General features: G+C 44.6%; 1 protein-coding gene across 1 annotated transcript in view; it reads right to left on the bottom strand.

Moving 5' to 3' along the window:
• Nucleotides 1-12,539: 12,539 nt before the first annotated feature.
• The window catches only part of LOC145417501 (glutamate receptor 1-like), a 723,617-nt gene continuing 712,790 nt past the window's right edge, over nt 12,540-23,366 (bottom strand). Inside the window, exons 17-19 of the mRNA XM_080286209.1 lie at nt 17,487-17,592; nt 13,548-13,685; nt 12,540-12,632 (exon numbers count right to left, since the gene is read on the bottom strand). Of these exons, the coding sequence (XP_080142335.1) occupies nt 12,540-12,632; nt 13,548-13,685; nt 17,487-17,592 (337 nt within the window). The remainder of the gene's footprint in view (nt 12,633-13,547; nt 13,686-17,486; nt 17,593-23,366) is intronic.

Raw genomic sequence — 23,366 nt, 5'->3', positions numbered from 1 at the left:
CAGATACTCTGCCAGCCAGGAAGTTAAAAGAGAACTTCTCCCGGTCTGCAAGACACTCACTCAGCCATCCATACAGTCAACAGTCCACCAAATCAGCCTGCCATCAACTCAACCAGCCACCTAGCCACACAGCCATCTGGCTACCCAGTCAGCCAACCACACGGCCATCCAGACAGCCACTAATCCAGCCAGGCACTCAGCCAGTTAATTGAACACCCAGCCACTCCAACACCCACTTAGCCAATAGCCAGACACCAGCCACCCCATCAACCACTAGCCAAACAATAGCAACTCAGCAACCAAACACTAAGTACGCCAACCACTCAGCCAGGCAATGAACAAGCCAGTCCTGCAGCCAACCAACCACCCAGCCAGCTACCCAAAGAGCTACCCAGCTAGCAACCCAACAAAACATCCAGCCACTCACCAACACTGCAAACCACTGCACACCTAGACAACTAAGAACCCAGACAGCAACCCAGCAAAACATCCAGCCACTCACCAACACTGCAAACCACTGCACACCTAGACAACTAAGGACCCAGACAGCAATCCAATCATCTATCCAGCAAGGCACCAAATCAGTTAGGCACCCAGCCAACTCAGCAGTCAACAAGCCGTCCAACTGGTAACGCAGCCAGGCAGCCATCAACCCATCCAGCTAGTCACCATGACAATCAACTAGCTACCCACTCACCCAGCCAGTCATCTACCTAGCCATCCAAGCAGCCAACCAACCACCTATCCATCTAGCCAACATTCCATCCAACTGTTGAATTAGCCTATCAGCCGCCCACCAACTTACACAGCCATTAACTCACCAAGCCTGCCAGCCAACCAGTCATGTATTCAACTGGCAAGCCAGTCACCTAACCAGCCAGCAGTGAACCACCCCTCCACCCACTCAGCCAGCAATCCAGCCAACTACCCAGTCAGCCAGCCAGCCAGCCAGTAATCCATCCAACCACCTTACCCTTTCAGCCGACCATTCACCCATCAAGGGCAGCCAATCAACTAGCCAGCCTTTCAGTAAGGTGCTTACCCAGCAAGATAACCATCCTCCCAGTTAGTAAACCACCAAACCAGCCACTCAATCGCTAGCCAGCCAATCAGCCAGCCAGCTAGTCACCTAACCATCCAGCTACACAGCCGTCCAGGTTGCCAGCAAGCCATTTACACAGCTAGCCACACTGCCGAGACTACCAGGAAGTCATCCAACCAGCCAGCCAAATAGCCAACAAGCCAGCCAGCAATCAAGCCAGCCAGCCAGCCAGAATGCCAACCAGGCAGCAGCTACTCAGCTCGCCACCCAGCCTGACAATCATGAATCCATCTAGCCAGCCAGCCACTCAGCCAGTCAGTTATCAATCAAGCAAGGCAGTCGGCCAGTCATCCACACAAACAGTCAGCCACCCAATCACCCAATTAGTCAAATATCCACTAATCAAGCCAGCAACCACAGCCAGCCAAGCAGGCAACTGCAGTGCAGCCAGTCAAGTATACAGACAATCAGCAAACCAGCCAGAGAGACAAACGGCCAACCAGACAAACAGCCAGGCAGACAAACAGCCAGGCAGACAGGCAAGCAGACAGGCAAACATCCAGCCAGTTAGACAACTAACTAGCTTGTCAGCCATATAGCCAGGCATGCATGAAAACATCTAGCCAGACAGGCAGTATTTACCAGCCAGTCAGTCAGTCAGGCAGATGGGTGGCCAACAAACTCACAAGCCAGTCAGCCAGCCATCCAGACAGCAAGCCAGGGAGGAATGCAGCTTGGTAGCCTGCCAGCCAATCAGTCAGCCAGCCAAACAAGCAGGTAAGAAGAAATCCAAGGAGGTAAGCCAGTAATATGACGATCAGGTAGAAAGGCAGGGGGCCAGCCAGACAAGCAGGACGGAATGCAGGCAGCCAGACAGGCAGAAAGGTAACTAGCCAGTTAGCAGGCAAACAGGTAGGCAAACAGGCATGCAAGCCATAAGGCATGCACGAATGCAGGCAGCAAGTCATGCAGGCAGGCAAGAAGGAATGACGTCAGTAAGCTCGCCATGCAGGCAGCCATCAAGCTAGCCAGTCAGTCATCCTGTCAGACATGCAGCCAGCCAGTTAAAAAGTCCGCACACCAGGCAGGCAGGCAAGCATCCAGCCAACCAACCACTGAGCAATGTAAACAGGCAACCAGTCTGGAAGACGGTCAATTGGCTAGCCAACCAAGCAGCTAAACAGCCAGCTTGGAAGAAAGCAAGACAGGCAACGAAGCAGGCAGGAAGGCAGGAACCAGCTAACTACTCACTATAGCCTGGCAGGCAGGCAGTCATTTAGTTAGATGGGCAGGCAGGCAGGCAAGTGACCAGGCTGGCAGGATGGCAGAATGACAGGCAGTGAACAAGCCAGGCATGAAAATGGTAGCCAGGCAGGCAAGCAACCAGGCATGAAGCCAGCAAGACAAGTAGGTAGCCAGGCAGGTAGGCGACAAGGAAGGTAAACAGATAGGCAGAAACAGGCAGAAAGACAGACAGAGGCAGGCTGAGACGCATGTAGGCAATAGTTAGGCAGGCAAACAGGCAGGCAATCGGGCAGGCAGGCCGCCATACAGACAAGACAGCAGGAAGGCAGGCAGTTGGCTAGATGGCAAGGATGCAAGACAACAAGCTAGGCAGGCAAACAGCGAGTTAGACAAGAAACCTGGCAGACAGCCAGACAGGCAACCATACAGAAAGACAGGCAAAAAATCAGAAAGACAGGCAGGAAGGCAGGTAGGAAGTTCAACCAGTCTGGAAAGCAGGTATGTAGGCAGCCAGACAGGCAATCAGGCAGGCAGGTACCCAGACAGGCAGCTAGCTAAGCAGCATGCAAGTCAACCAGGCAGAAGATAAGGATGTAGGAAAACAGGTAGGTAGCTGGTCAACCACCACTGCAGGAAGCAAGTCAGGCGTGAAATCTACTAGCAAGGCAGGCAGCCGGTCAGGTGACTAGGCAGCCAGTAAGCCAGACATACAAATATCCAGGCAGGCAGGCAGTCAACCCGATAGGAAAGCAGCCAACCAGATAGGAAGGCAGACAGCCAACCAGATAGGAAGGCAGACAGCCAGCCAACTATTTCACAGGCAAGCAAGCAACCAGTCAGCCAGACACGAATCCCAACAGACAGACAACCAATCAGAAAGAAAGGCAGGAGCCAGGTAGATAGACAGGAAGGTTGACAATTGGCAGCCAGGCAGACAGGGAAGACATCATCTAGGAATACAAACTAACAGGCAGCCAGATAGGTGCAAGCAGGCTGGAAGACAGGCAGGTAAGAAACCTGCCAGAAAGGCAGATAGGCTGCAAGGATGGTAGATAGGCCTATGCAAGAAGCCGGGCAGGCAGGCAGCAAGTTAGGCAAAAAAAACACCATACATTCATCTAGCAGCCATTCATGTTGACAGGAAACCAGTCAGACGTCTGAACAGGCAGCCAACAACCGAACCACGGAAGACAGGCATCAGAACTGGCAAGTAGGCAGAGAGGCAGGCACTCAGTCAGATAAAAAGGCACCCAGTTAACCAGCTACGTAGGCAACCGGGCAACCTGCCAGCCACACAAAATATCCACCTGATACCCAGCTAGTCACCCAGTCAGACAGCCAGGCAGAAGTCAAGCAGGCAGCTAGGCTAGTACCTAAGTAGGTTGCCTGGGAGGAGACCAAGCAGGCAGTCAGGTGGCAGCTATGCAGGCAACCAGTCAAAAAGTCTTACAGAAAGCCAGGTAGGTAGATAGGACAGATAGCCAGGCAGCCATGCAAGCAGACAGGAAGGTCGTCAGGTAAGATGCCAAGCTAGCAGGCAGCCAGGAATGGAATCAGGCAGGAAGGTAGTCAGGCTAGTAAGCGACCAGAAAGACAGGCAGGAAGCAAGGAAGATAGGTATCCAGGCTGCCAGGCAGGCAGGCAGCAAGCAGACAAGCAAGCCGACAGACAGGCTTTCAGGTGGGTAAACAGCCTATCAGACAGACTGCCAGTCAGACAGAAGACAAATAGACAGCCAGGCAGCAAGGCAGAGAGGGAGGCAGCTAGGCTGGCAGGCAGGTAGGTACCCAGCCAGCAAGGAAGTCAGCAAAGCAGGCAGGCAAACAGGCAGCCAAACAGGCAGTCAACCAAGCAGGCAGGCAAGCAGGCAGCCAAGCAGGCATGCAGCAAGCCAGCCACATATACAGACAGTCAAGCAGGTAGGCAGAGAAGCAGGCACGCAAGCATGCAGGTGGGGAGGTAGGCAGCCAGCCAGTCAAGAAGTCAGCCAAACAAGCTGTTACACAAGCAGGCAGGCAGGCAGGCAGCCAGGCAATCAACCAAACAGGCAGGCAGATAGGCAGGCAGACGACCAGCCAGCCAAACATACAGACAACCAAGAAGGAAGGCAGAGAGGCAGGCATGCAGGCAGGCAATCAGCCAGCCAAGAAGTCTGCCGAGCAGGCAGGCAGGCAGGCAGCCAATCAGTCAGACAGCCAGTCGGCCAGACGTAAGAGCTACAGGCCAGTCAGCCAGACGCAAGGGCTGCAAGCTGGTCAGCCAGACGTAAGGGCTACAAGCCAGTCAGCCAGCATGCCAGGCAGGGACCGTCAGCTAGCCGTCTGACCAGCCACTATGGCAGATACATAACCATCTAGGCAGACAGACATGTGGCAGCAACCCAGCTAGTTACCAATGATGCCAGTCAGACAGGTAAGCAGTCAGTAGGGTAGCAAACAGGGCAGGCAGACCTCTACCCATCCAAGGAGCTAGGTAGCCAGCCAGTTAGCCAGCCAGACAGTAAGACAGGATTACAGCCAGCTAGCCAGCCAAGGTTGCCATCCAGCTGGGCAGCCAGGAAATACAGTTAATGAGGGTGGTAGGCAAACAACCAGACACAAACACGCAGACTGCCAGGCAGGCAGGCAGGAAGTTCCAAGAAGACAAGAAAACAAGCATCCAGCCGAGAAGGCAGCCACTCAGGTAGGCAGGCATCCAGGTGAGTAAGAATGCAGGCATCCTAGCATGCAGCAGCCAGGTAGGTAGACAACCAAGCAGGCAGGCTGGTAGACAGTTAGAAAAGTAGGTAGGTAGGCAGGCAGCCAGGAGAACATCGAAGCAGACAGGTAGGCAGGCAGGTATACTTGCAAGAAGGCAGTCACCAGATACCAGGTAAGTAGACATGCAAGCAGCCAGCAAGAGAGCCAGCTAGGCATGCAGCTAGCTAGCCAGTCAGTCAGGTATGCAGCCACCCATGTGGGCAGTAAGTCACCTAGGAACCATGTCAGCCAAGCAGGCAAACTGGCAGGTAGGCAGACAGCCACCCAGGCATAAAACCTGCCAGATAGTAAGCAAGGCAGCCAGCTACCAAGGCAAGCAGCCAGAGAATCAAACAAGAAGGGAGGCGGCCAGGCAGGTAGGTAGGAATGCATACAGGATGAAAGCTAGCCAAGAAGCAGGCAGCCAGTTAGAAGGCAGGCAGTTAACTGGCCAGCTAAGTGGGAAACTGGCCAGTCAGACAAATAGACATGAAAACACCAGATAGCCAGTAAGTTTGAGAGGTAGATAGCAAGCCTGTCAGACTTTCAACCAGTCAGGCAGTCAGCCAGGCAGCAAGACAGGAAGCCATCCACCCAACTACCTAGGCAATCAGTTGGAAAGGCAGGCAGGCACTCAACCATTTAGGTAGGAAAGCAGACGGTCATTCAACCACAGAACCGAGCAGGCAGACAGCCAGCGATCTGGACAGGTCGACCATCAGTTTGCCAACCAGAAATGGAGCACCCCAACCAGGCAGGCTGATAGGCAGACAGGCATACTGCGGGAAGGCATCCAACCAACCAACGAGTCAATCAAACAGACTGAAAGACTTGCAGCCAGCTGCCAGTTGGCCAGCCAGTTAGGTAAGCAGGCAGACAGGGAAAGGGACTCGAAAGACAGCCAGTCAGCAAGTCTAGCAGCCAGGCAGAGATCAAGGCAGGCAGGCAGGCAGGCAGGCAGCCAGCCAACCAGACAGGCAGGCTAGCGGGTAGCTGGCCAGCTTCCAGCCAACCAGCCAATTAGTCAGTCAACCAGCCAGTCAGCCATGCAAGCAGGTAGCCAGGAAGGCAGGCTGCCTGCCACCACTCATCCAGGATGCCAGACATGAAGCCAGTCAGCCAAAAGGAAAGGCAGCAACAGTCAGCCTGGCAGTATGTTAACTAGGCAAGCATGTACATAGTTAGGTAGCTAGCCAGCCAATAAACCAGACAGAGAACCAGCCACATGGCAAACGAGGAGGCAAGAAAAACATCAGGAAGCTAATAAATAGCCACCCAACCAGTAAGGCAGCCAGGTATACTGGCAGTCATCGAGCCAAGTAGGCAAGCATGCAGGAAGCCAGCCAGCATACAGCCAAGCGCCTGCAACTAGGTAGGCAGGCTGACAGATAGGCCAAATGGTCAGGTAGACAAGCACGTACCTAGACAGAAAGGCAGACAGGGAAGCAGACGAGGCAGGAGACAGAATCCTATGGTAGATATGCACGCATGTACTCAGGCATCCACCTACTCATCCAGTCAGACATGCAGCCAGACAAGGAGCCAAGCACAATGGCAGGCAAGCAGCCAGCCAACCAACCTGTCTGGCATGCAGGCAGGATGACAGCTAACCAGATAGGAAGGCAACTAGACAGACAGGCAGGTAATCAGAGTGGCTGGCCAGGGGGCCGACAGACAGACAGGCAGATGAAAATAGCAAGGCAGGCGGGCAGGCGGGCAGGCGGCCAGTCAGCTACATATGTAGGTATGCAAGCAAGCAGGCGGTCAGGCAGACAAGCGGCCAGCCAGCCAACCAGGAGCCGGCCATGGAGGCAGGTAGGCATGCAAGCAGGCAGGAAGAAAGGCAGGCAGCACCTAGACAACAAGCAAGCCACCTAGCCAGTCAGCCAATAAACCACTTAACCTGGCAACCACACCCAGCAAGCCAGACAACCAGACAGCAAGCCAAACCTTCAAACCTCCAAGACAGGCAGTCACCTACCCTGCCAGCCAGACACTTAATCATCCAGGCGCCAGTCAGTTAGCATACTACCCCAGGTTAGCCAGCCAGTCAGCTAGCAAACCAACCACTTGGCCGGGTCTTCCAGCCAGTCAGCCAGCGAATCATTTAGCCATCCAGCTGGCCACCTCCACCACCAACAGCAGCAGCCAGTTCAGTTCAGCCCACCCAAGTGTATCATCATCGTCTTTATCATCATCATCATCATCATAACATTATTATTATTATTATCATTAGTAGCAGTAGTAGTAGTAGTAGTTGTTGTAGTAATAGTAGTTGTATGGTCTATTTGACCTGTGCACCTGAGATGCATGGGACAAGTAGGGTGTGTTTGATTCGCGGCTGCTGATTGGCCACCGATGACGTCATTGAAGTAAATGCAGACATGTATTGTAGTGCAACATGCTGGTGTAGGTGTACACCGTAGGTGGATATTATAGTGCAACACGCTGACGTAGGTGTACACCGTGGGTGGATGCAATGCAACATGCAGACGTGGGTGTACACCATGGGTGGATAACTTACTTCAAATGTCATTCATCTTTTTATATAACTTTATAGTCAACATTAATTTTCTTTGATAACTGCAAACTTTTAAAGCTAATTTTGACCTCTTTAGCTTCGGAAATTATTCCATATTTAAACTGATTGCTTATATTGCAAGCAATTAAAAAATATAAATATGTGTTAAGTATAAGAAGTGCTGTAGCTTTACATCATCATCGGCCAATCAGCAGCAGCGATTCACACACTCTTCTAACCCTATACATCTCAGCTGCATAGGTCAATCAAATAGGGTATAATAGAAGTAGTAGTAGTAGTAGTAGTGGTGGTGGTAGTAGTAGTAGTAGTAGTACTAGTATTTTTATGAGAGCCAGGAAATCATGCTTCCCTTTCTCCTTTTTCTCCTTCTCATGATAATTATCGTGACACATCTTCACAACGCGCCAGCTAATCCTGTTCCTCCTCCTTCACCATTTCCTACTCATTATCATAATGGCAATCATCACTGCCATCATAAGAACTTGCTAACTGTACAGCTTTCATCCCTCTTTTTCATCCAAATGATCATACACGTCATCATCACCATCGTCGTCATTCTCTTAAGAATCAGATAATCTTGCTCCTGTTCCTGCTTCTCCTACCTCCTCCTTCTCCTCTTCCTCCTCATTATCCTCATTATAACCAGTTAATACGTCTCTCCCTCCTCGTCCTCCTTCTCATCAACATCATCACCGTCTGATCTCTCCCTCCTCTTCCTCGATCTCCTTCTAATCATGATCATGTTGATGATCATCATCATCACCATCATTGTAACAGTTAATTTCTCACCCCTTCAACATCATTATCATCACATAACTTATGGTCGGCAAAACGCTAGAATTATATACAGAACCAGAGGTCACTAAACAGTTTTATAAAGCACAGAGTGGGTCACACAAACTTAGGTGAGGTGACTGCCACCATTAACATCTCATGGTCGGACCAACTCATATTAGTGTATATTGCAAACGCCATATGAGTTTCCATAGCAGAGAGAGAACCATAGGTGACTGGGTGATAATGGTTTCATCATTAACCATCTCATGATTAGAAGAGCTCTAGTATTCGACTGCATTTTAACTTCAAATTATCTATCTATCTGTCTATAGCCCGATGCCCTAATCCCGCAAAGGGTGGCCGCAGACAAAACGCCTCCAAGTCGCTCTGTCATCCACCATTTGACTACCCTCCCCCCAACTCACCCCCCCCCTCCCTCATATACCTCTCAACTCCATCCCTCCACCTCATCCTCGGTCTACCCCTCCCTCTCCCTCCCTCCACCTCACCTACATACACCCTCTTAGTCAGTCTTTCATTCTCCATGCTCTCCACATGTCCAAACCACATCAGTGTATTTCTCCTAATCTTCTCAACCACATCCACATCCAACCCACAACATTTCTTCAGTTCATTAGTCAATCTGTCCCTCCATGTCACTCCACATGCTCCTCTCAAGTAGCTCATTTCCACTGCTCTCACTCTTGACTTGTTCCCCTCTTGCAAGGTCCACGCCTCGCTTCCATAAGTCAGGGTAGGGATCACAATACTATCATGCAGTGACTTCTTAACTTCCATACTCACCTCCCTATTTCTCATCACTGCTTTCAGTGAACCAACAACCTTCCTTCCCTGTTGTACACCTTCACACACTTCATCCTCCAAAGTTCCATCCTTACTCATCACACTACCCAAGTACTTGAATGAACTCACATTCTCCATATCCTCACCATCCAACCTTACCGTACATAATGTGACTTCATTCCTCTCAAACACAATAACTTTACTTTTGTTTACATTAACTTTCAGATTCCTCCTCCTACACACTGTCCCAAATTCATTCACCAAACCTTGCAACTCCCATTCATCTTCACTCAACAATACTGTATCATCAGCAAACAACACTGGAATCTTCCAAATCTCACCCTCATTCATTAGAGCCACCCCAACATCCACTGCTCTACCTTGCACCTCCTTTACAACCCCATCCATGTATATATTAAACAGCCATGGAGACATCACACAACCCTGTTTCAGTCCCACATTGAGATCAAAGAAATCATTCAGCTCACCATCCACCCGCACCGTAGCCCTAGCTCCTTTGTACATACTCTTCACAGCACTCAACCATTTCCCCTCCACTCCATATATCCTTAACATCTTCCACATACCTTGCCTATTTATTCTGTCATAAGCTTTCTCCAAGTCAATGAAGGCAGCATACAGTTTCTTTCCCTTCTCTAGATATTTCTCCACTAAACATCTAAGAACAAATATCTGATCTACACATCCTTTTCCGTTCCTAAATCCCCCTTGTTCTTCTTCAACTATCTCCTTTGTCATATGCCTAACCCTATCAATGAGCATTCTACCATATATTTTACCAGTCACACTAAGAAGGCAAATACTGTACCGCTGTACCATAACTGCTGTACCGCCTTACCAAACTGCTAAAATATGGACTAGGTCACTAGTATTACGACACTGGGCCCACATTAGTCTGAACTATCCTTTATATTCATTAATCAATAAATTGTGTGAGCACACTTGAGAGAGAGAGAGAAATTGAGAGAGAGAGAGCAAGAGAGAGAGAGAGATTCTCGGTGTTGTTCTGTCATCATTTTGTTGGCAATAAATGATATCTTACCATGAAATCCCCCACGATGATTTACCCTTTTCACGGCATCATAACTTTATAATATTTCATTCTTGCTGCCGCCACATTATTGTTGTTCTTGGATATGATAACTCTTTCCGGCATAAAATGTATATATGACTGCTTTTTACTCCTGCATGGGCGATAGCACTACCAGGTTGTTGTGTTTTTCTTTTTTTTAATGTGTGTGTGTGTGTGTGTGTGTGTGTGTGTGTGTGTGTGTGTGTGTGTGTGTGTGAGTTATAATAAATCAAAGTGTGAATTATTCGCCTTCCGTCAAATAAAGAGCTGAACTCGGAAATAATGACAAGGATTTACCTTTTAAGGCCCATATCTCTGTTCAGGCCAAAGTAATCCTAACTATGTGGCCACTGCTGTAAAAAGAGAAAGAGAGAGAGAGAGAGAGAGAGAGAGAGAGAGAGAGAGAGAGAGAGAGAGAGAAAAGTAAACGAAGCTCTCCAGGAAATAAACATTCAGGCTAGTGATGAGGTGCCATGGGTCGAGGCTGGCTGCTTAGGATATGGCCTGGCGCGAATCGCTCAGCGGTCTACCTAACTGCTCCTTTTTCTTTTCTATTTGACTACCAACTGAACAAAAAACTGCGACCTAACTTCTAGTAGGGCACAGGCGCATTAACCCGCCCCGTCCCATTGACATATGGGTATGTTGCAACATTTTGCATTTGCCAGTCCCGGCGACGTACTGGTACATCGTGCAATTGCAAGGTCCCTAATTTGCACAATTTTAAATTTTCGCGCTTGATTTTTTGTACGTATACACGGGACACCTTCCTCTATTCCTCTACAAGATGCCAAGCAGGGACAATGCCTTACACCGCATAACCTCCCCCCTCCCGCCCTCAAACCATTGTCTCGGCAATTCACCTGTTACCAGTGACCTGGCCAGTAAAGATATTCAGGGCCAGAGTGATTCCCCAATCGATGACAATGTGGAGGACAAAGTTTACATAGCATTAGAAGAAGAAACAGTCAGAAATAATGATCAGGTAATGTTGCAAAAGAAGGTCAGGTATGGTGATGAGTTAGTGAGTGAAACAATGCTTATAATGCCTATATTACTGCTTGAAAACCAATATACTCTCATACTACATATAAATTCGTACCAAGTAAATAAATAAATAGCGTTTACGAGTTGTGTGAAATAGTTACCCTCCCATAGAACTCAATTTCTTTGGTGCCAGCCTGTTAGAAAACCCAGTCAGGTAAGGAGGTACTCCTACCTGGATCGAGTATTTTAAACCTCAGGTGAGCAATTTCTCTATGAATTTTCGATGTTTCAAACCAAAAGCGGAGGTTTTAGCCAAAAAAAAAAAAAAATCGAAAATACTTCGGAATTGGGGGATGTCGGAGGTGCGGAAAACCACGGGACGTGACTGGTTAATATACAGAAACATAATATTGTACTGTATTGTAATTTGTATGAAAGCCCTTTGCCTTCTACTACAATTTATGGTAATAAAGCAATATTTCACAACAGATAAATACTGGCCTTAGTCTCAGTATTCTAATCCATTTCGTCCCATCACCTCATCCTCGGTCTCCGGGTCCTCTCTCCCCACCCCACCCGAGTCAATGTCTCTTGACTAACGTTTCCACTGCAGTCACACCCAGGGAGATTTCTGCATTAGACACCTATAATATATTTCTGCTGAAGCTGACACCAAATATCATCTAAATGGCTTTGGAGATTTGTACAACTTCTGGAGTCATATTTTCTACACAATCCATCTCAATATTGTCTTCTTTAGTTAGTGTAAGATGCAAATTATTTCGATATTTAGTCGATAAGAGTTGAATACCGGTACATGAAAAGTCAAAGTGTAAAATGTTGAACTAACATATGCAACGGAATGTGTGTTACCTAGAACATGGTGCTAAAGGAATTACATATACCATTCATTAACCTTTTCAACATAAGAGCTGAATAAATTTATTTTGTGATAGCAACACGAGAACAATAAAAGACAACAAACAGTCAAGAACAATGAAACACACTCGTATCTAACCACACGTAAACACATTTGTGCACAAAAACACTCTAAGACAAGCATCAAACACCAACATTTCTACTATCTGCTTACACAAGCACATATGATCACTAACGAATCTAAATCTAGACATACACAACACATCTAAAATCAAACATACATATACTATACACACAAACAGAAGCCCATCTAATTACTGACGCATCTATAAAACAACTCTAGCAGCTACTGCAAATACTATTATCAAAATGATTCACACATGGAAAAGCTTTTAAAAATGTCTACAAAAATAGGGCTGAGTAAAATTTTTATTAAACCTTTGCGCTCACACGTCCGTTATCTAAGTCCTTTCCTCCCGTTATGGACATTCTAGCTTTGGCCTTCATTGCGTCCGACAGACTGAGCTGGAAGTGAGAGGAAGAAAGGAGAACAATATGAGTGACAGCCAGGATTATGGTAGCTTATTTATAAGTGGGAACGCGAATGAGTTAGAATGTGTAGAAATAAGTGAGATTATAAGGGCCTTGGATGTGCGGTACACTGTTTACATACATATCTATATCAATTTCTTTATCTTTCTACCTATCCATCTGTCTATCTATCTGTACATATATCTATATGTACAAATCTGTCTACCAATATAAAGGTATATATATATAATATATATATATATATATATATATATATATATATATATATATATATATATTCTTATAATCATAAAAACTGTATGTGGTAAGTCATTATTTCCTTCGAGGTGTTGGCCCCTGAGCCAGCTACACCCTAGTTCAGTAATTACAAGTCAGCAAAAAAAGTCTACTGTCAGTTTAAGGGTGCAAACTTTATTATGAGCGGCCCTTCCCCACCTCACTGTCACGCTTTTCAAAGGCTGGTAGCTTTTTACCTGATAAAATAGAACAGAGCATTCTTTTCTAGATGCTAAGGCGATTAATGCAGTTTCATATTATATGTTTCACAAAACCATGATCGCACCCTTACTCTGTGCATGGTGGAAAAAGTTACAAACCTCGCCAGCTCATTATGCACAAAAACGGTGTTCATACAGGTCAAATTTAATGGTAGATAATTTGCATACCCCCATTTGTGACGTTACATTGATCGAAATACCTCCAGGCACGTGTTTACAAACGAATTTTTGTATGAGCAACACGCAGACTAGGGCGTTCTAACCATTACTCTACCAGGCATCTTGAAAATCATAAGCATTTCATAACTGATCGTCCTACACTGGGTACAGTAGCCACTTTCAGTAATTCATATTTCATGATACAAATCTACAAAATTTTTCATTCACTTACTTTTGCTCGGTTGGCTTCCATTTTCGATTTGCAGCAGAATTCTACAAGGGCCAAGACCACTGAGAATACCAGACCCCCAGTAAGGATGTAGAAAATGCCCGCTACATTGCTCAGAGTTAGGGCGTTGGTGTGGCCAGCCTATGATAGACAGAGAGAAACAATGAGAACGATGGAAAGTAGAGAGATGATGGGATGAGATGGACAAGAGAGGAAGATTACAAAAAGTAAAACAGAAATTAAGCATCAAAATACCAAAGGGTACTTTATATACTGTTTATTACATTGAATACTTGGACCATGGTCTAAAGTGAATAAAAACTGTTTAAGCCAAGTTTACTAGGTCAACGTTTGACCTGGCTCTGTGACCTTGATCTATGACCTATTAGTATAAACGAACAAAATGCTTCCATCAAGTTTATTTAAAATTGGTTATTTTTTGTTCTTTGCTTACACTCACACACACACACACACACACACACACACACACACACACACACACACACACACACACCACTCAAAATATGACACCCACTCTCAGTCTACAAGAGTATGTGTAAATATTTCTTCACAACAATGATGCATCTCTTACTATTTCTACTTCCTACAACTAGATGACTCTAAATCCTTCGGTACAGTCATTAGTGTGTGTCTTGGGTAGGAGGGACAAAACTCAGAGCGTGAATTTGTATGGTCTCACTCCCCAGATTTGTTCCACTTGATGAGAAAAAGTGTTCAACTAAAAGTCATTTGTTTGATTTAATATTTAGGGGTCGCCTTGGACACCGAAAGTTTTAACACAAGTACATAGGCTAAAAAGTTATAGTACAGGCATAGAAGTTCACAGGAAAGCTTTCCCTTTGGTAAGAAATCCCTTGGCAGGGGTAGGAAACTGATGTCGGTGGTCTGCTACAACAAGGAGAAGGAACCAGAGCTGCTCTTCCCTCTTGGCGAGCTTCTTCTTCAGATCCTTTATTATGGCCACAGCTTGCTCAGTCCGATCACTGATGACGGGCAGCTTCTAGAGTATATCCTGAGCTTGACTGTAAGATGCATTCTTTGTCCAGGAAAAGGGGTCATCCTGAAGAAAGTCACTGGGAAGGCCAAGTCTCGAAAAGAATGTCCTAGTGTTGATTTTTACCAGGCTATCCAAAGCACCTCTGGCAAATGCGGTGTTGGGTATTCAAGGTCTCTTCGGTGGTGACTCTAGGGCTTCCCTGTCGAGTGCCAGCACCATACAGCACTTTGTGTCAACAGTGATCCTGTCATCGAAGAAAGCAAGACCAGCTGCTTCCTCCAAAAGATATCATAGATGAGAGCCCAGCTTCTTCTTGGTGATTTCAGATTTGCTTTTCGGGGTGCCTGATGAGTTGCTGCATGAAGATTCAGTCACTGAGGGGAGCTTGAGCCGAAAATGGAGCTGAAACCCAGGCCTTCGTCATAATATTTCTTGCTGCTCATCGTTTTGGAGGAAAGGGTCATTTGTAGGTGTTTGAAGTGATGTGGATGGTCCAGCACAGGCCCCTTCAATCTTGGTCTCATCCTCAGAACTGGATGAGGAGGATTCCTGGATTATTTTCTCTGCATATGCTTCCATCTCATGCTTGGAACACTTTCTCAACTTCGCAGTAGTTTACTCCCACTGTTGTTGAGCCGTGACTTTTTAATGGTGAACCATGTCGAGTCCCCCTATACTTCCAGGACGTTCTTTCTGGCACTGAAGGAGAAATTTCCAGTCCTCTAGATGAGATACACTCCACTCGGCATCAGCATGAGCAATGTTAAATAAATCTTTGAATAATCCAAAACAACTGCTCCTATTCCTTGTGAGATTCTGTTGTGCAGGAAGAGTGCATTTTCAGCCCAAACAAAGCTGTGAAGATCTTTTCCAACTTCTTGATACAGTGGTATTCCTGTCGAGATGGTAAATTTGCTTTATCCAACAATGTCTTCACTACACGAACTGTATAACGAAATCCATCATTTTTCTCTTTCTATTGCTCTCTATGCAGATGAATAAAGTACCTGAAGGCCTGTCGATTCTACGGTAGTTTGTTTCCATTTATCTCTGTAACCGCTGAATCAAGCAAGTAGATTGTCTTGCGAGTTTCCATCTGGGAATGACGTGAAAAAAAAAAAAAAAAAAAAAACAGCACTGATAATGCAACACCTTTACTGAACACTGAAACAAAACAATCTAACATATTCTATGAATGCTTCAACGCTGGTCCTTTGATGGTTCAGAGTGTAGAGCAACAACAATGGGCGACAAGGGGCTAAAACTTTGCTGCTCCAGTGCGACCAGTAAATATCATCCAAATGGAATGAAAATCGGTTTGTCTTGTTTTTGTAAGTAGTGGAAGAAAAGCAGGGGTTGAGACAGAAAAATATCAAAATTTTATTTTTAAGACACACCCTACGGTCATGTATTCTTGTTATAATTATTCCCACTGTCAGTCGATTTCTCGTAGTTGATCACAAAATTTCCAACTGGAGGATGTAAAATTCACTAACTTTACTACCAAATATATTTCCTATTGTTAATTAAAATATCTGAACATGGGAATAATATTGCCTAGGAATATGTCATTGAGATAAACACATAAACTTCTGGCAACTTTCTATCGCAATGAAGTGGGTATACACGATATATAACCCTGAATAGGCATAGGTCTTTTTTAGTAACACTACAGGCATACCCGAGTATTATTCACCCAGCCCTGGAAGGAAAAAAAATGTTCTAATCAATATTTATTCATGAAACTTGGTATGAGTGTAAAGAAACTTATCTTGTACACTCTGATATAAGTATTAAAGAAAATTTAATGAGAGGCAGCAATGTAAAAAAAAAAAAAAAAAAAAATCCTGAGATAATTTTGGAAAAAAAAACAACAACCAAGCTTGAGAGTTGATTACTAAAAATATACACAAGTAAAGACTTTTTGTGTGTGCCTATTTGATAGTCCTTGCCTGCGTCCTTAAAACCTCCCAAACACAAGCTGCTAGTTCCTCTTTTATCTGAAAACCATAAGTGAAAATCACTTCTCTCACAATAGGCATAGCTGGATGAATATCACCCGACTGCCTTAAACAATATATGAAGACTGAGGCGTAGAGCATCACCCACCCACCTATCACCGAGTCTCAACATACAATGCAGCTACCGAGAGAATGTTTGGGGGGTAAATGAACCTTGTGTAAAATACAGAGTTGCAATATCACTACGTGAATCTCACCCGGGTATGCCTAACCAGGGTTAATAAAATGTTCCACTGTGAAAACTTCTCAAAACTTAATAAAAGGATAGTTGATAAAATTAACTATAACAAAAAAAAAAATCCTCAAGGCAATGGGTTACGATGGGAAAACAAACAAAAAAAGTTGGAATATTAACACAAACAGCCTCGGTGGGAAACATCATCCACAAACTTGATGTAGTGTTGCCTACTCCTTCCTTCACATTTATCATTCTTTTTCTGTATCTGCCCTCTTCTCTTCCCATTTCTTCCATCTTTCCTCTGACTTTTTGATTACTCTTCTTTCCTTTTCAAGTGGCTTTGTACTGAATGAGAACCCAAATGGTTTCCTGTAAGCCAGGAAACCATTTATAACGCTGGATGGTAACCATATAACCAATCTATACGTGTTCCCTACTTGTCAGCATGTGGGTTGGCGGAGGATTAGTGCCCCTCCACGTAAAATTACTAAAAGTCAAACGGCCAGCCATTACGGGACTATGACGTCTGGCCATAAATAGATAGACAGAACTTCCTGAGGGGCCTCACTTGCCTATCTTTGTAATAACCAGAAAACACCGGAGATAATGTTTTATTTAAGAGCAGGATGGGAACACATTATCAGAGATAACAATAATAAGAAGAAAAACAAGAAGAAAATGCCACATCTACCACTACAAGAAAAGGAGGGAGGAGGAGGACTAACCTGCGTATCCTTGCCACATTCGGAGCTATCGAACCACCACTTGTTCTTTAGTCTGGCCAGGTCCCCACTCTCCTTCAGACTAAGTATTGCCAAATTAAGGCTTTCCCTGGGAAGACAATGCAGAGAGGACAATTAGTAAGTGGAAAGTAAGAGGGATGAGGATAATAAGACATCGAGAAATGATGAAGGAGTATTTGAAAAAGGACATGGAGACAGTAGGAGTGGTAAGAGACACTGAAAAATGATGTAGATAATACGATTTGTAGGTGTGGTGAGAGAGAGAGAGAGAGAGAGAGAGAGAGAGAGAGAGAGAGAGAGAGAGAGAGAGAGAGAGAGAGAATGACCTAGCAATTGCGACATAAAAATTAAAATTGCTAACTTTCCCCACAGAATGCAGGCTGGTCCACACACACCTACTGTACACTGACATTCTTCTGTGCAGACTGCCATGATGATTAATTAACATACATGAACACAGGAGACCCAGGTTTGTTTTTTCTTAGTTTGTTTTTGTCCTCATAAAACCCTTAAAAGGTCTTGAAAGATGAATATGTTCGGAGGTAATTTATTCAAGGAACAAATTTACCAAGGTCGAAATGACCTTCTGAAGAAAGGAAGGCATGGCACCAAATTAACATATATTTGGAAAAAAGGAAAACAACAACAACAAAAATAACCAAATTCTGTGGGTCTCCACCCTACTGGGAAGACCTATCTAAAGCTAACCATGTATTATATAAATTCCTTTTATTGCATGTAACCCATTCTTAATTACACAGATAGGGCCTGAAACTTCTAATATGTGGTAAAATGATTAAAGAAGTAGTCTGCTGTTTGAATGAGTGAGTTCAATCCTAGGACAGGGCAGGGAATAATTTGAAGTGTTGAATTTCATTAAAACAGACTGCAACTCTGCCGCAAACTACACAGACACATCAATAAAACACCCCACTAATATCATTATACCATTGCTGAGTAAGACACTCGAAGTACTAAATGTGGACGTTGGGTATAAGCGGAGCAGAGACAACATGTGGAAGTGTGTGACACGCAAGAGGTATTCTGGGCCTCAGGGAACGTATTATCAGATCTACGGCCAGCCTTCAAAACACAAAATACAGGCTGTGCTAGGAAAAGTGTATCAGACATTAGGAGAGGGGTTGTTCAAGGGCTTATTTGGGGTACTAGATGCTAGAATGATATTGCTGTAATTCTCAACTGTTACGAAGTTAGTTACTGATGTCCTAGTGGATGCATTATGAGGGAGAACTTTCTCACCCATAAGATAATCAGTAATGCTAACAGTTGAGAACAGGATCCCATGTTGACAATTCATTATTAAGTTATTGGTGTTTACACTTGAAAACGTGTCCAAGCAATCAAGCTTGTTAATAGTGTTATTTTAGCTTCTCAGCATTGTGTGATGTTTCATTGGAGCTTTAACCCACTGCGTGCCAGCTCTTTTTAGCCCTATGGGTCGCCTCCGTGCCGGCCATTTTTTGACCTTTTTTTTTTTTGGGGGGGGGCTTAAAATGATAGATTTTGATGTGAAAACAACGAATTTCACCCTTAAAATACTCACTGGAGCTAAGAAATGGGTTTTATTGAGTCCTGCATATTTGTATACAGGTATTCCCACTCTCTCACGCTCGCCACATAGGTGAGAGAAAGCCGTTTTCTATGTAAGGCAGACTTAGGTATTTATGATGGGAAGGTATAGCAATGTTCAATAAACTTTTCTGATTACTTATTACTTCAACATCTGTCAAAATTTACGTGTCTCCCTCACTGTGAATGCACTGTCTTACACTTATTTGAAGATTGGTACAACCTGACTTCACTATGTACAGTCCTGGCACTTACAAGAAGGTATTTACAACTTGACTTCACTATGTATGGTACTTACACTTACAAGAAAATATTTACAACTTGATTTCACTATGTATAGTCCCTACACTTATGTGAAAATATTTACAATATGCCTTCACTATGTACAGCACTGGGCGAGGCACACTGGCAGAGTGAGGCAGAGAAAGCGTGAGGGGGGGAGCGAGTGGGTGTATGGCCTTGACCGCCTGAGGCATGACAGAGAAACATTTAACATATGTACCTGCCAATTTTTACCTGCGAATCTTGAAAAATGTGGTTACAGTGAATGTTTTAATTTTAAGCCGGTTTAAAACAGCAGTGACATTGACTGCAGATTTTTGTCAGACCGTTTTAAAAGGGCACTGGCACGTGGTGGGTTAATTATATTAGAGATTAAAGAGTCGGTGCTCAATTTGCCATTTTTTTCGGTAATATAATGGCAGGTTATGGAAAATGCCATTTAAGTAGCACAAACTGTGATTCTATAAGCTTGTCTACAATTGTCTGTAGGTCCACAGTAGCTTTAATAGTTTACTGTATAACCCACCTTTGGTACTTACCATATGTTACTCAGTTCTGGAAATGGTCATATAATTAACACTTATTACATTTTCATAAGAAATCCAGTGATATGCATAGATCAACTGCAACTTTGGTAGGTTCCGAAAAAAATAAGTTTTCTGTTATAATCTATTGCCTACTATGTAGTGGGTAACCCTTCTGACGGTTATACGTAAAACTGGTCAGTTAAACATTACCACCATCACATTACATGTAGTACAGTGTCCTTGTCCGCTCTCCCACTAGAACAGCTACTCGATATTAAAAGAAGAATGACCTGAGTGGTATGCTGTATGTGCCGTTACGTACATAAAGTGATTCACTTCAGTATGACACTATGACAATGAGCAATGACTCTCAAGACCCAATGATGTGATCTTCATAGCTCAACAAAATCTTTAGAATATCATGTAAAGGTTTCATCTTATATACAACTAGTGCTTGTCTGCAAAAATTTGCAGAAATAACTAACAGCCTTTCCATCACAAAATGTTCACAGATACCAACATCCTTTGTTTCCATACCGTTATTGAGCCCACAATGACCAATAATTCTGACAAAAAAGTGGAAAAAGTTATTTTCACATCTATTCGCCTGTTGTGATTTCCAACAATTTCAACCATCACTTCGCGCGCAAGAGCAAATTTTTTTAATTGGTATTTTTCTGACACTCCTTGGACTTAATGTAAAAAGAATTAGGTCGATATCTAATATCATTCTTGTGAAAGAAACTAACAAATGCACATACAGACATACACATAGATAGCTTGACTTTATTATATAGATAATCCTGTGTGTGTGTGTGTGTGTGTGTGTGTGTGTGTGTGTGTGTGTGTGTGTGTGTGTGTGTGTGTGTAGCACAGCCAAAACCAGAAAAAGGATTTTGATGAAACTTTCCAGGATGTACATTGGAAAAGAGTCCCAGATCGGCTGGTTTTAACTTGATGTCGATTGATATTATCTGAAAGGGTGTTTTGGTCCCTACCACTGGTCAACAAAATTTATACCCTACCACTGGTCAACAAAATTTATAAACTGTTATGGTTCTAATATATTTTTAGGTGATTCTAAGCAACCTGAACCTGTAAATTTCGAATATGATATCTAATTTTCGCCAGGACGTCCAGATTTCGAGAACCATTAAATCTGCTCTTGTGTTGGAAAATCTGACTCAACTCGTCATATACATAGATAAACCTTGCAAAGTTGCATTCATCTAGTAATTGTGGCAGATATATCAGTTTTAGTTAAGTACCTGAATCACATTTTTTTTTTTTTTTTTTTTTATTCGTCCGAGCAATGCTGGGACACGGGCAAACAAAGAGCCCATCAGAGATGCGCTTAACTTGCGCGAGCTTGAATTATCGAGGGGGTGGGTATTCCCTGACTGTGGTGAGTAATAATTGTAAAGGAGCACGTGCAACGATGCCAGCGGCATTCATGGAATCATCCCCTGTCCGAGCAAAAGTCGTGTCAGGGTGAGACCTGAGCATGGTAGTGGCTGGGCAGTAAAGAAGATAGTGAATGAGTGACTCCTCAGATGTGACCAAACAATGGGTGCATGGGTCTGGCTCTGTACAGACAATTTGTAGCATGGAAACCCCAGACGCAAACGCCTGAGCCTCAATACAATATAGTTCGGTATGCCTTTAAAGGGCAACAAAAGAGAATATGATGTGGCGGTGGCATACAATGTAGCAGAGCGAGAGCCTTCTGTAACCAAAAGCTGATGTTCCTCTCGAGACTGCCTGCTAATGGTAGCAGTGAGAGTGTTAATGACGTGCGATAGGCTGGGGCGCAGTTGAAATGTGATGTAAGGAAGCGAGCAAGCTGAGCGTGCTGCGTCATCAGCACGCTCATTGCCGCTGATTCCAACATGACCTGGAAGCCAATGGAGAATAATAGTGGCACCCCTATGGACGAGAAGGGATGCAAAAGTAAAAATCACCGTCAGAAGAAAGACGTTGTCCTTAAGGGAGAAAGATCTTAGCCACTGAAGGGAGGAAAGTGAGTCTGTGTGAATTATGACACGGTGATGATGATGGTGATGAGCGTGGCGCAATGCACCCAGGATGGCAGCAAGCTCTGCCTGGAAAGCGGATACACCCTGGGAGAGTCGCCAAGATTCAATTGTTTGCCCAGAGACAAAGGCCGCCCCAGCAGAGCCATCAGAGGATACTGAACCATCCGTAAAATAAGTGGCTGAGTCTGGTGAATCTAGAGCCGCAACCCGACTAAGACCCTCTTGACAGAGGAGTGCAGGAATGGAAGTTCGAGGTTTGGCTTCAGAGGGGCATACAAATTTAAAAAGAGGGGGGTCCCCTGAATCACAAGATATTTAGCAACTCAAAGTGGATCAGCCACAGCCGAAAGTCGGGTAAAGTTTTCCCACCATCAAACAGATGATTTTTTTTTTTTTTTTACACCAATGTATGCAATGGTAATCTTATATTTGCTATTGTTCCATTTCAGCTTTTCTTTACTGTTACAGTGCCTTGATCTGAGTTGGCATGCAATGAAGCACTACAACCATATGAATGCATCAGACTCTTTCTGCTACATCTGCAGGTTCTTTATACCTGAAAGCCTAAGGAGATCAGTTACAAGGAATGCTAAAAGTGCTAATAAACATTACTTCTAATGTCCTGATGGTAATCAAGACAAGAAGTGAGGACCAGGGACCCCATATGGCATGCAACCTTGGTGTAAACCACATGAAACGGCCATCAGGTATGCCATTTCACTGTACCAATGGTTTGGTGCAAACCAAATGATCACTGTCCTGACTGTTACTTTTGCCTCATTAATGCCAAAGGGAATTCAGTGAGAACTGGATCAAGATCAGGTATCTTTATGTACCTTCTCTAAGGTAAGCACACCATGGCCCCGAGCTTCCAGTTCCAGATCCTCAATTAAGTACCACAAGTGAATCAGAATGTAATAAGGAGGAGTGTTTCATAGATGCCGACTTTCAAGATGATTTAGAGAGCAAAGAGCCACACTCATCAGTCATGCAGAGTTGTATGACCTTATAAGACACCTTAACACCCCTAAGGAGAAAAAATTATTTCCCTGGATCTCGACTTAAGCAATGGAACATGCTACAAGGTGGAGTTTGTATCACCATCTTCCATCATAGACATGAAAAGCTCTCAATATACTTCAAGATGGATGACATGATTTGTTACTGTTATGATGCTGTATCGTTAATGCAACACCTTTGTAAGTCTCGTCTTTATCAAAAAGAAAAATGGCGGTGGTTCATAGAGTCTGGGAAGAATGCACTGAAGGCAGTCCTTCTCCGTAATGGAAATGAGGCCTTGCACGCTACGAGGGGCAAAGTGCCATACCATCTGAAACCTGTTTTTTTTTTTTTTTTCCACCAGCTGCTCCCTTAAACACTACCCTATGACTGCACAAGGTCGATTTGCCACTTCAGACTTTCACCCT

This window comes from Coenobita brevimanus, chromosome 110 (assembly GCF_032717465.1).
Source record: "Coenobita brevimanus isolate Jiangsu-jjx chromosome 110, ASM3271746v2, whole genome shotgun sequence".
Taxonomy (NCBI): domain Eukaryota; kingdom Metazoa; phylum Arthropoda; class Malacostraca; order Decapoda; family Coenobitidae; genus Coenobita; species Coenobita brevimanus.
This window is presented reverse-complemented; position numbering and strand designations above follow the sequence as displayed.